The following is a 13649-nucleotide window of genomic DNA, read 5'->3' as shown; positions in this document are numbered from 1 at the left end:
GCTATACCGAACAGTCCTAAAACCTTAAATGGTTTAAAACCACAGAAATTTTTATCTCCTACATGTCCAACTTGGGACCAAAAGAGCTCTGCTCCGTATCATCTTTAGCAATAGAGGTTGATGGAGCCTCCATTGTGTCTTAACTGTAGCCAATCCATGAAAGGGGAAAGGATTGTGAATTGTACATATAGGAGGATTAGGAGGAACTTAATGGAGGACCGTGGGGGAGAAGGGGAAAAATGGGAGAGGGAGGGAGGCAAAGCATGAGAGACTCTTGAATGCTGAGAACAAACTGAGAGCTGATAGGGGTGGGGGGGGGTGATGGGCATGGGGGAGGGCACTTGTGGGGATGAGCACTGGGTGTTACATGGAAACCAACTTGACAATAAACTATTTAAAAAAAAAACCTCATATTTTTCTTGGCCAAAGTGTCACATGGCCCTGCCTAGTTTAAGGGAGCAGAAAAATGCAATCCTGTCCATGTGCCTGGAGGGAAATCAAATGTAATTTTTGAATCAATACTGGTGACTGCCAGCAAACATCCGGGATCTCTAAGCTCAATACCTATAGGAGCTGGATTTTGTGACAGTCTTGGGGATCTGACCTCTTGACAAGATCTTCCTTGTCTTACCACCTTCACTCTATCACCAGCAAGCTGAAACTTCAAGGTAATGAGGAAGGAGAAAGAGTTTAGTAGAGTACTTGTAAAGCAATATGCCAGTGTACAAATGTATTGCATTTCTTCACATCTTTCAGACTTGACTTTGGCTAGTGTAGTCCAGGAGCAGCCATTCATCAGTTTTTAGTGCTGCATACAGGACTGAGTAGTGTTGAGAATCTGGTGGCACAAAGAAGAAAAAAGGGGAGGGCAGTGAAACTTTAGGACTGGAATGTGACTGAGATCATTAAATCTAACCTTTTGAATTTACAGTAAGATGGTGTTCTATATGGTTCCAGTTCTCAGCTTAAGCCTGAAGAAAACAAAAGTAGGTATTTGTGGATACTTGTTATGGATTGAATTGTGTTTCCCCAGAATTCGTATGTTGAAACCCTAACTCCCAATGTGATGGCATTTGGAGATAGGGCCTTTGGAAGAAATTTAAGTTTAGATGAAGTAATAAGGGTGGGATTTAGTACCCTTATAAGGCACAAAAGAGCTTGCTTTCTCTCTATGGGAGGACACAGAAGGCAAGTCCTCTACAACTCTCAGGAAGACCGTTCAACTGAAACTGTGCTGGCACCTTCATCTTCGGCTTCTAGCCTCCAGAACTGTGAGAAATACATGTTTTTTAAGCTATCCAGTAAATCGATCCACTTCGTAGAAGAGAGGTGGTAAGAAGGGGAGGTAGAGGATGTTTAAACTCATAATGTTTTGTTACGGCAATTGGAGCTGACCATGACAGTAATGCTGCTAGAGGTTCACTAATAAATAAGTCAGGCACACTAACTCTAATTGTTTTCTGTCCCAAGATTTTAATGCCTTAGACTTAACATGTTGGGGCTGAGACCTTAAGAGTATACTTGTGTCTAAAAATTGTACACAAACTCTGCTATATATCTTAGTTTCGGTATCTATTTTTGTTTTGTTCTGACCTAACCTTCCACTAAAATGGCTTGGTGTAGATCTTAAACTGGATAAACGGAAGGCCAGAAAAGGTTAGGGTGCCTGGATTAGTAGTGTAGTAAGTACATGGCCCTAGAGTTAAGGACTCCCAAAGTTTTACCTAGTCTGATACTAGAAGATGAATCTGGATTCTTCCTAGCTCTGTGGTCTTGGACAATCTATCCAACTTTTCTAAACCTCGGTTTCCTCTCTACAATGAGGATAATTACAGTACCTACCTTACAGATTTAGAAATGAAAGAAAATGAGAATATGCAGGTAAAAGGCTTAGCGCGTTACTCGGTACCAAGGGCACAAATAATAATCCATAAATTCTCAGAGCTTGTCCATTATAGAACCCAGGCTAAAGCCCCAGTGTCCTTATTCCTTGCCTAATGTTTTTTTCATGAGCAGGGGAGGGTCAGAGAGAGGGAGTCAAAGACTGAAACAGGCTCCAGGCTCTGAGCCGGCAGTCAGCACAGAGCCCGACGCGGGGCTCGAACCCACGAACCGCGAGATCGTCACTAAGCGAAAGTCGGACGTTTAACCGACTAAGCCACCCAGGCGCCCCCCTTGCCTAATGTTCTTCCCACCAGGTCCCATGAAATGTCTTATGGAACACGGTGCGCATAGTGCTCGGCTTACGACAGTGGCGTGACCCTAGGGGAAGAGCGCCGCCAGCAGGTGCCCAAAGTCGGAGCCAGAACTGCGCCTGTGCGGGCGTCCTTCCTCTCCCGGTGACGCGTCACCGGGACGCAGACACGAAGCGCCTGCGCATTGGGCCCAGCTTGTCCTTCAGGACTTACCCAGCAGGCAACGCTCCAGTCTCGGGTCAAAATGGCGGGCCGGCCTGCGGGTAAGTCACTGGTGACCGCACTGACAGGCGTCGCTGCACCCAACCTTTTATTCTTACAAGTTTGCTCCGCTTCCTCTGCTCTTAGTGTCCGGGTGTGCGGCTACAGGGAAGGTGGCGGCTCCGCTCCGAGCCTGAAGGACGCCTTTTCCCTCACCCCCTTGCTGTCCCCAGGGCGGACTCACCTGGAGGGTTGGGAGGTGGATCTGCTGTTGGTGAAGGTCCCCGCGGTGGCTCCACAGCCCTGGCATTCCAGCTGCCCGTGCTCGGCAGTCCTTCCGTTCGGCCTTAAAGTTCAAGGGCACAAGGAGATAGATAATTAGTGCATGATTTTCAACTAGAATGAACCGAGTGCTTGCCTTGAGTCAAGCCCTGTCGTGTGCGATAAATTATCCTGCTAGTGAGACAGAGGAGATACTAGTTTCCCTTTTACACCGATCGGCTAACCAAGGCAGAGTGGCCAGAGGAAATAAGTCTGCAAACTCGGTTCAAACCCCACGCTTCTCAAACGGAATTAGGGGCAGCTGAGCCCGGGTTACAGCGAAACTTCAGATGAACCTAGGTTTATGTGGAACGGCAGCTCTGTCTGTAGATTTGGAGAAATTTGTATTTGTTATAGGCACTGGCAGAAACATACTTATGGAATAGAATACAGAAATTACCGGAATATTTAAAACAGATCGTGAAGACCAAGTAGGATATTCCCTCACCAACAAGCACCTTCTTTGCCAGTCTCTGCCCTCTGGAGGTATAAATTGGAATAGCTTTTAAAAAATATCGATCCCTTTCTCCTCACCCCCAGCAATGGGTGAAGCTGTTAGGAAACATCAGATTGCCGGAATATCCATTAATTTAAATGACACTGAACTCTTGGGGAGTCAGGGAGACATTTAAGTATCCATTTTTTCATTAGTCTGACAAACGTAGAAGGCACTCCCTCTGTCCTGTGTTTGAGAACTAGATAGACCTAGTCTCAGCGTATCACTAGGTGGTTCTCATCTTGGATTCGATAAATTCTGTAAACTTTATTCTTCTGCAGGGACAGCGTGTTGTAAATAAATCGAGATAATGTGGGTAAAGCAGATAGGATAGTGCCTGGCTCGCAAGTGTTCAGTGAATATTAATCATCACCATCAGTAGTAAATATGTTTACAGATAATTTTTCTTCTACAAGTATGTTTGTAGATAGATTGTTGACTCTTTGGTACTTGTTTTTCTAGAAGCAATTTCATACATGGTGTTTAATTTTCAAGGAGACTTAACCAAAGCTAGTGTGATATACTAAGGAGTAGGGATGAGGAGGGATTGAAATTAAAGGGGAGTTTGCTTTCATCCCTTGGTGAGGGGCTAGCCCCAGATAAAACTTGAGAAAATTTAGACATGCTCTACCTCCCCTTATTACCATCTCTCTTGAGAACATCAGGCACTGTCATGTTGCCCTGAGGCCCTGCTGGGTTATCCCATCAGGCTCAGTCCTGCTGAACTTTAACATTACTTATTTCTTCTTATCCATTTTCAAATACCCATTTCCTTGTTGGAAAGTTAGTTACTTGGGAGGAGGAAAATGGGCTTCTTCTACTATAATCCATATTAAATGACTGGTTAATGGTACCATAACCCTCCCAGAAATACATATATATTTAAAGAAGGCAGCCAAGTGAAGCAAAGGTAATGTAGAATGAAGATTCTGGAGGAAGAGGGTCATTGAGCCTATCCTGAAGTCTTACCTTCTTTTCATATAACTCCAACTCCTTTGAAAGTTTATACTTATTTCCTGTGATTTCTGAAACTGCAAAAGGTGGGGGGCGTTCCGAGTTCCATTCCCACACCCTACCCCTTCAGTTCTGGTGGTAACAGGAGTACATGAAAGGATGGAGCACTTGACACAGAGAGGCTGGAGTGGTAATAACTACTGCTGTATAGATCTCGTGTACATCAGATGTTTGAGTTTGCCCTTTTCCCCAACTTGCTGCCCGTTTTTTTTTTTTAACCTGTAGTCACTTTTGCTCATAGATAAAATAAGCAGTTTTGATCTACAATGTATAGAATATACGCTTTTAAAAGGAAATTCCTTCCTATGTTTGCGTTCTCTAACAAGGTAATAAGAATACTGGTTGCTTGCGTGTCTGCGTGTTTCTATAGTATAATAAGTGAATTGCAGCAACTAACAGGATGACAATATCAGTTGCAGCATCAAGCCGGTGGCTGGAGGGTATTCGAAAATGGTACTACAATGCTGCAGGGTTCAATAAACTGGGTGAGTATCTGAGTTTTCTTCTTTGGTTTTCTTGTTTTGCTTTATCTGAGAGTAGTGCCTTTTTGCAAGAGTTACGAGTCCCAAAAACAGTTTAACTAATTGTACCTGTGTACGTTAGAGAATCTTAAAATTAGGTCACATTTTATTAAGTCATTCTTTTTATTATTTTGAGAAGAGAGTAATAGAATCATCTCAGATGTTTGAGATGGAAATAAATTATGTTCTTGAAATATGGGAGCAGTACATTTTTCTTATACATCCCCTCTCCCTTGGGGCGCCTGGGTGGCTCAGTCGGTTAAGTGTCTGAGTTCGGCTCAGGTCATGATCTAACAGTTCATGGGTTCGAGCCCCGCATTGGGCTCTGTGCTGACAGCTAGCTCAGAGTCTGGAGCCGGTTTCGATTCTGTGTCTCCCTCTCTCTCTGACCCTCCCCTGCTCACGCTGACTCTTTCTCTCAGAAATAAATAAAATATTTTTAAAAATTTTACATTCCCTCTCCCAACTCCTCCACTTAGCATTTGAAAATTTAAGTTGTATGAACTTTGAAAGTAAGAGATTTTTCAAATGTTAAAAATTGTCTGGCATTTTTACTATCATCTGATACCTGAACTTTTTTAGAACTTTGTAATTTGCCTTGAACGTCATCTTTTTCTTAATTGAAGCTTGATGGAAGTGTCATTAAATGTTACTGGTTCCTTAGTACACTGTCATCTTAAGGTTCTTTAATACCTTGATCTCAGATGTAAAGTATAAGAAAATAGACATGTGTTCATTGATGTGTGTTTCAAAACAAAGTGGATGTTTTAAATATTTTTAAAATTGTTTCAGAGAAAATGTGAGTTTTGTGGCAGTGGATTTTAAAAGGCTCTTATTTTGTTTCTGTAGTACTGTTTAAGAAATAACACATTATTATGTATGAAATACATGTTTCACCTTAGTCTTTTAAGTTATAACTCATAAACATATTTACCTGTTGTTTTAAATGTCTGATTTTTGAGATGTGTATTCAATCTGACTGTCTTGTTTTCTATCATAGGGCTAATGCGAGATGATACAATATATGAGGATGATGATGTGAAAGAGGCCATCAGAAGGCTTCCTGAGAACCTTTATAACGACAGGATGTTTCGCATTAAGAGAGCACTGGACCTGACCATGAGGCACCAGATCTTGCCTAAAGAGCAGTGGACAAAATATGAGGAGGTAGCACAGCTTTTATGTATCTGACAGTACTGGCCTCGAAGGACTGAGCATTAGAAACAGAGACATGCATTTGTACAGTCAGACTTCTTAAGGTTATGTCAAATAAATATCCTCGCGGCAGTCCAGTGAGGTTAATAGAGCAAATGTTAGCTCCATTTTAGAGATAAACGCTAGAGACTTAGAAGTGATGTGACTGTTCCAAAATTGCTAAGCAAGTCTCTAATGTAGAGATCCAGGGCTGGGGTCAAGATCCTTTCTCTTCCAGGCCATTGTTCTCCCTCTACACTCTGCTTTCTGCTCAGATGAAAAAAAATGGTGATATCCGTGTGATCAGCCCATGGAGTGGGCCTCTAGCTCCCAGAAGGACTCTGAAGTAAACCGCCCCTCCCGAACTGCATTGAAATTAGGCAAAGGCGTGTACTCTCATTTCTTCTTCTCTGCCAGACTTTCCTCTCAATCTGTCAAAGCAACGATTACAGTATCTTTGTAGGCTTTTACATTTTAGAAAAGTAGATGGTTTTTAGTCTGCTTGAATATACATCTTTCTTAACTTAGAAATAAAAATTAATTTTGATGGATTTCTTTTGTCGAAGACCTGTTGAGTGTTAGGGATATATCAGTATGTAATGTTGGCATATAATACTTTTCTTTTATTCATTCTTTAGGATAAATTCTACCTTGAACCATATCTGAAAGAAGTTATTCGGGAGAGAAAAGAAAGAGAAGAATGGGCAAAGAAATAATCATGCAGTTGAAATCTGTGGTTGCAGCTGCCCTCAAATATTTTTAAGAAGTTGGGTAATCCCAAAATGTACAATCTGGAGCTATTTGAGCTGCAAATGTATTACTTTAAATAAATGTGTATTGTAATTATTGTTGGGATGTTTGAATTCTAAACCTTATTCTGAGCAACTACTGAATTTACTTACCTGTTAAAATTCTAAGATACTTTTTAGTTAGCATTTTACTTCTTCCTGGAGCTTAACAAAGCTACTTTAGTAAGTTTTCCTAACTGAATGGATAATTTCGTAATGTACTGAAGGATATAACATTCTTCCAAGTAGAATCGTCTCCTTTATAAATTAGCAAGGTACTTAGGAGCCCCTTCAGGGCCTGATTTGCAGGGATGGAATAGAGCAATTTGCCTAGATCCTCGTTTGATCATGGATTTGGTCATGGTAAAAGCAATTCTCCTTTAACATACTTAATATTTTGTAAGATTTGTGACTTGATTTTGTAACCCATTTGAGCTCTATTGTTGGTACAGTATCACAAATCACAGAAAAACGGATGAAGATGTTGGTAGATGCTAGTGTTGGGGTTGGTTTAGTGAAGGACTGTATGAGATTAGTAAAGACTTTTTGTCACAATGCTTCCCTATCAGCCCAACGAAGTAACTAAGATAAATTCTCAGACAGCCAAGGACCACCGAGTGTTTCAGTGATCTAATTTCTTTCCTCTCTCACACCTTTTCAAATAAATTTGAATCTCATACATTGCCGATGGGTGTTCTATGGATATGACCCCTTTGGATAACATTTTGGCAATATGTATCAAGAACTGCAAAATCGTTCTAAGTAATTCCACTAACAGCCACCATAATATTGAGTGATTGTGATTATTTTACACTGTACTTTATGATCATTGATCTCAGTGCAATGCACTGAGATAGGATTATTACTTCTTTACAAATTGAGGAAGGCTTACCTACAGAGGTCAAGCACCTTGTCCAAGGTCATGCATCCACAGAAATAGTGTAGGACTCCAAAACCGTGATGGAATGCCGCTTTATGAAAAAGATGTTTTTGCAGCATTGCTTACCAGAGTGAAAAACTGAACAATAAAAGTTTTCAACAATAAGACATGATTAAGCTGTGCTAAGTACAAAAAGTATATTTATGAAGACAGTTTTAAAACTTGGAAACTTAATGATCTTCAATGAAGAAAGATGTAACCAGGTGAAACAAAATCCCTGACCCTTGGTTAAGGAAAGACTGGAGAAACACAGATCTTTTAGTGAGTAAAGGTAGTTTTTATATTTTTCCTTTTCTCTAATAGTTAATTTTTTATAACTGAACAGCAATCACTTTTACAGTAGAAAAGGCTATAGATATTTGTGTTCCTGGCACAAAAGCTGTAGGTCATAGGATCTCTTGACTTGTTTGAGCCTCCTGCCCCAGGGGCTCTTATGGGTGAAATGGTAGCTAACAGTAAGACTGAACAACTTTTCTAAAACATGTTCAGGCTGAATAGGGAAGACTGGACTGAAGGCCAGCAGCAAGTTGTGCTCTTGTATTCCCTTGTTGCCGGTGAATTCCTAGGACAAAGGAGGATTGAACACTACCCAGGCCAGATTAAGATTCCCTGGAGGTTTTTAAAGATCAGGCCGCACTTGGAGGAGGTTTTAACACAGTGCTTGGCAGAGGCAGGCCAAAAAAATGGACCATCCTGATCCCCTGTTTTTAAAAGCATTTGAATTTTCCTTGACTAGGACTCTCCAGAGGTTCCTTTAAGTTCAAGATCACTTTTGCAGGAATCTATCACAAGGCATCCAATGTGCACCTTTGCAAGGAGACCAGAGCTGAAGCGTCTCAAACCGGACCCCTACAATGGTATGTGGAGAGAAGGACAGGGTGGAGGGAGGCTGAGGCACTCAACTTAGGAACTATGTTTGTAAATGCTGTTGACATTTAAAGCAAGCCTTAGGGCTATCCTGAAAGATGGGGGCAAACAACTGACCAAGGTTAAGGTGTAACAAACAGCTGGGTCATCCACCTGCTTGAGGCAGAAAATGAGGCATGACAGGGCAATCTGTGACTTTGTGAGAGCTCTTTCTATAGCCAAACTCAAAGGCTTTTCTGTGTCAATGACCTGATAGAAAAGGTATGCAAAAGTTCTTTGAAAACCATACTGTTTTGCTTGTTATGAAGAATAAGAAAGTAGAACCAGTATTTGGCCATTGAAAGACTAGTTGAAGGGGTGAGAATTTTGTTAATTGGTCAATGAAATCCTTTCTTTTGGGAAGAGGGTTTTTTGTTGCCAAAAGCTGTAGTGTTTGAAAAATCAGCATGGGCGTATCTAAAATACAGAGGCTGATCATCCTATACTCAGAATAGAGTGATTCAGAGATGATTCTGGGTTAGACTGCGAGATAGGAGTCCACGATTTACTATGTAACTTCCAGAATATGATTTAGCCTCTCTGCCTCAGTTTCCTCAGCTCTACAGTGAGGCCAGTGATAGAACCTACTTTACAAGGATATTGTGAAAATTACCTGACTTCCTTACATGTCAAGCATAGTTAGAATAGTTCCTGGCACATGGCTAGGACAAGGAGGGTTAGCTTCTGTGCTCCTTTAGGTGAATAGAAAGAATATTCTGGGAAGATGCTGAGTACTGTCACATCGGGTTAACTGAGTAGTAGGGGCTCAGGTCCTGGGCTCGTCTCCTCTATCTGCCCCCTTTGGCTGTCTGACCTTGATGAAGTACCCATTAGCTGAGATGAGGACAGGTGGAATGAGACCTGTATGACAGATTCATTGGGATGGAGTCCAGCTAAGTCTTAGCTGTCTCCTTGTTTTGTCTTTTGAGTTGGCAGTTTTGTTTTGTTTTGTTTTTAACTCTCAAATGTTCACATCCTGCTAGTTTACGTTGTACAGCATAAAATGTTTGGTATTTTATCGTTCAAACTTTGAGGTTGATTTAGGATTTTAATGTATAATTTCCTAGACATCAATGAAAGATAGATTCGCTTACTTTGAAGTGTTTTACTCTGTCTTTCTGTTCTTTGCAATTCCATCCAACACGTGGCTTATGTTCACTGCTGTAGTGCATCAATGAGCCTTCATGTTGCTGAGTCGTAGGATGCAGAGTAAGGAATCATGGGGCCTCAGGTCCCCCAGTACTGTCTCTGGTTCTAATCCCAAACAGCACAGCAATGTTTGGTAACATTCTCAAATGGAGTTTTCATGGCCTGAACATTTCTATGCTTCTCTATGAATGGTACCAACATTTTTCTTTTAACGTTTATTTATTTATTTTGGGAGAAAGAGAGGGGTGCACACACAGGGAAGAGGAGGGGCAGAGAGAGAAGGAGAGAATCCCAAGCAGGCTCTGCACTGTCAGGGCAGAGCCTGAGATGGGCTCCATCTCAGGAACAGGAGATCATGAGATCATGACCTGAGCCGAAATCAAGAGTCCCATGCTTGCCTGACTGGGCCACCCAGGCATTCCCGTACCAACATGTTAGTGAAGGAACGCTCACTGGCAGCACCATTGTGTGTTGTCAAATTCCAGAATATTAATAAAGCATCAAGTGTAGATTTCGATAATGATTTTGTGTTTTACTTTAAGGACTCCCTTTTTTAGGCATTAATTCTGTGCTAATTTTGACTTTCTAAAAGATTCATTAATAAAAGTTAAAACTGGGCCAAAGCCCAGAGTTCCTATAGCCATAATAATCCTTCTATATTCACAGACATGATGGGGTTTATTAATAAAGACATCCTGTGTGTGGCGTTGAAAATAGCCAAAGTACTTGGAATTTTTAAGTTAGGTGAACATAAAAACTGTGCTAAGCAAACCCATGACAACCTGGAGGATGAAGGGAATTGAGTTTACACTGAACGGATGACATGAAGTTTAGGAACTACCATTATCAGAGATGAACACAGTTGAAGGGTGAATAAAACAGAACTCTTTAGAAAATACAGGGAAAGGGTCTCTTGGTGGAAAATAGGTACTAAATTCTGCCACTAGGTGGCGATGCACTACAACTTTACAACTTCAAGGTCCACCACACCAGTGAGATTGAAGATTTATCCATTCTGTGCCCCACCAACTCCCTCCTCCTTTCAGGATGACAACACCTTAGAGGTTTATGACCATCAGGAGAATTTACAACTAAGCTATATACTGATGTAATGAAATCTAATATATGCTGTGCAATGAATTATGAGATGTTATTTAGTTTCAGGATTTTATTACTTCAATCAGTTATGACCATATTTCCTTTTATATGATTGCTCACTCTTTAAACATACTAGATGACTGTATAAGGAACACCTAATAAAGTCTATAGATGTTAAAATGTAAATGTTTTAATTTATTTGCCATAATTTGTTTAAATTCTGGTTATACTGGTATTCATATTAAAAGTCATAACATGTTAGAATCTGAGATCTCAGATTGGATGGTGCCTCCGAATTCTATTTTGCTAAGAAATGCCATTGTATGTATTAGCAATTGAGCAGGGAAGAAGAATGGAATCATTACAAGGCAGTTAATTTTTAGCATAGATTCCAGAAAGTCTGTTAATATTTGAGAGGCTTATGTATTATGACAAACTATTTAAATTGTTATTCTGGATTCTGACTATATCTCTCCTACAGTCAAAAGAATGCATTATTTGTTTTACTTTGTATTTTAATACATTTGCCTATTTTTGCATAAATGCCAAAAATGTAATTTCAAAATAAATCCCTGTGAAACTTCTGGTAACATTATTCAATTGAGTCATTGCTTTGTTAGTATTCTATTTTAAATAAAATTTTATACAAATATATGAAAACTATATTTACAAGCCAACCTCCCCCCCAAAAAAAGGTAATTTCTTTGGTTTACAAAAGAGTCAGCTTATAATTCCTTTCTTATGCATCTATTTAAAATGTGGTTTGCCACTAAACTGGAAACTCAGATCTGATGCCAACAATTTAGGCAAGTCATTAACCTTTATAGATTGGGGTTTCCCAGCTATAAAATGAAGGGGCTTAACTGCAAAGACTTTAAGACTCATTTCAGCACCAAAACAGTCTGGGTCTGTGATTTAATTTATGCACATTATAGTTAGGAAAAAGTACTCTTGATGGAGCATCAGCTCTGTACCAGGCATTGTTCATATTTGTCTCTTAATCCTCTCTGCAACCCTTTCACATAGATATCATTATATCTACTGTATAGATAAAGAAATTGGGCTTGAAAAGTCATTTTCCTATTCATTATATAGTTAAAGAAATTTTTTTAATGTTTACTCATTTTTGAGAGAGAGACAGAGCATGAGCAGGGAAGTGGCAGAGAGAGAGGGAGACACAGAATCTGAAGCAGGCTCCAGGCTCTGAGCTGTCAGCACAGAGCCCAATGTGGGGCTTGAACCCAGGAACTGCAAGATCATAACCTGAGCTGAAGGCAGATGCCCAACCTACTGAGCCATCCAGGTGCCTGTAAAAATTTTTTTTAGTGTGTGCTTTTTTTTTTTTATGTGGTAGCTAGGGCTAGGACAGGGTTTATCAACATTAGCACTATTGACATTGGGGGCTTGATAGTTCTTTGCTGTATATTTTAGGATGTTTGGTAGCATCCCTGTTTCCCTCCACCCCGTTGTGGCTACCAAAAGTGTCTCTAGACCTTGCCAAATATCCCCTGGGAGACAGAAGTGCCCCCCAGTTGAAAACCATCAGTATAGGGATACAAAGAGAAGCCAAAATGGTGGAAACAGATATGTAAATAGATAAAGAAATATGTACATCGATATGCAAATGTGTAGATTATCTCCAAAAATCTATGTATTGGGTATTACGGAAACATGGAAGAAGGAAAACTTACTCAACCAGGAGGGTAGTCAGGGAAGACCCTCTGACAGCTTAGCTGAGTCCAGAAGAGTAAGCAAAGCCAGCCAGGCCAAGAAGGTGGTGGAGACTTTCCAAGCAGAGGGAAATAAGAAGGACATGCTCAGAGACACAAAAGTGCAAGGTGTATGTCTAGGGAAGAGCAGGCAGTTTTACATTAGTGGAGTGGCAAATGTCAGCTGGAAGAGGTGAGACGAAACTTGGAAGGTAATTCCCTATCGACATACTTGGACTCTGTGAGCAGGAAAGTATTTGAAAAAAGTCTGAGAAGTGAAAATTCCCAAAATTTTCAAGTTGAGTCAAGGGGGATGAATTTTAAAGTTTCTCAATATTGAACTGCCAATTTGCTTTGCGGAACTTTGTAATGATTTATACTCCTCTAAGCAATACATTTGCACCCCTGCTTGCACTGAATGCTCCCCTTAAGAACAATCTTTGTGAACTTGGTTGGAGAGCTTCTTGTTTAAATTTGCATTTCTTGGATTGAGTAGTTAAACATTTTTCCATTATGCTGTTATCAAATTGTTTTTCCTCCTTAATCAATCTTGTTCATGTCCTTTGCCTACGCCTCTATTTTTACTCTTACAATTTTTTCCTTATTTGTTTAGTTTTCTTCTTAGTTCTCCCTGCCCCCAAGTTTGGGTCAGTTCTTATCTATTTGGTGTGAGACCTTTATGTATTTATACAGTCCTCCTTTTAAGTTTGTTGAGATGATATTTTCTTATTTCATTGTTTGAATTTTGTTTGGATTATTTTTGATGCCTTTTCAACTTTGTTCATGGTGGTTTTTGTCAAATGGAAGTTTCCAATTTCTGTGTTGTACAATCGATCAGTCTTCTCCTCTGTGGTTTTGCCTTTGAGGTCATGCTTTTAGAAGTCCTCTCTTTACTCCAAAGTTATTTAAATATCAGTGAGGTTTTCATCCAGTACTTTTAGCTGTAAGAAGTAAAACCATAAATCTTTAATCTCTAAGGAATTTAGGTATATGGTATGACCAGAGCATATTTTTGAGAGATACTAGGAGGTCCAATTGGCAAGATTGGATGATCAATTAATTACTTGTGCAGAGGGTGAAGGTAGGAGGTAGGGGATCCACTAAAGGGAATGCCTTA

The 13649-nt window shown here is 40.2% G+C and overlaps 1 protein-coding gene across 1 annotated transcript; it reads left to right on the top strand.

Annotated features, from left to right (window-relative positions):
• Nucleotides 1-2359: 2359 nt before the first annotated feature.
• UQCRB (ubiquinol-cytochrome c reductase binding protein) lies at nt 2360-6789 on the top strand. Its single transcript, XM_077771359.1, has 4 exons — nt 2360-2458; nt 4641-4712; nt 5749-5915; nt 6581-6789. The coding sequence occupies exons 1-4, from the start codon at nt 2440-2442 to the stop codon at nt 6656-6658; spliced, it is 336 nt and encodes a 111-aa protein (XP_077627485.1). The 5' UTR covers nt 2360-2439; the 3' UTR covers nt 6659-6789.
• Nucleotides 6790-13649: the final 6860 nt, after the last annotated feature.

This window comes from Crocuta crocuta, unplaced genomic scaffold (genome assembly GCF_008692635.1).
Source record: "Crocuta crocuta isolate KB4526 unplaced genomic scaffold, BGI_CrCroc_1.0 scaffold235, whole genome shotgun sequence".
Taxonomy (NCBI): domain Eukaryota; kingdom Metazoa; phylum Chordata; class Mammalia; order Carnivora; family Hyaenidae; genus Crocuta; species Crocuta crocuta.
Note: the sequence above shows the minus strand (reverse complement) of the source record. Positions and strands in the feature narration are given on the sequence as shown.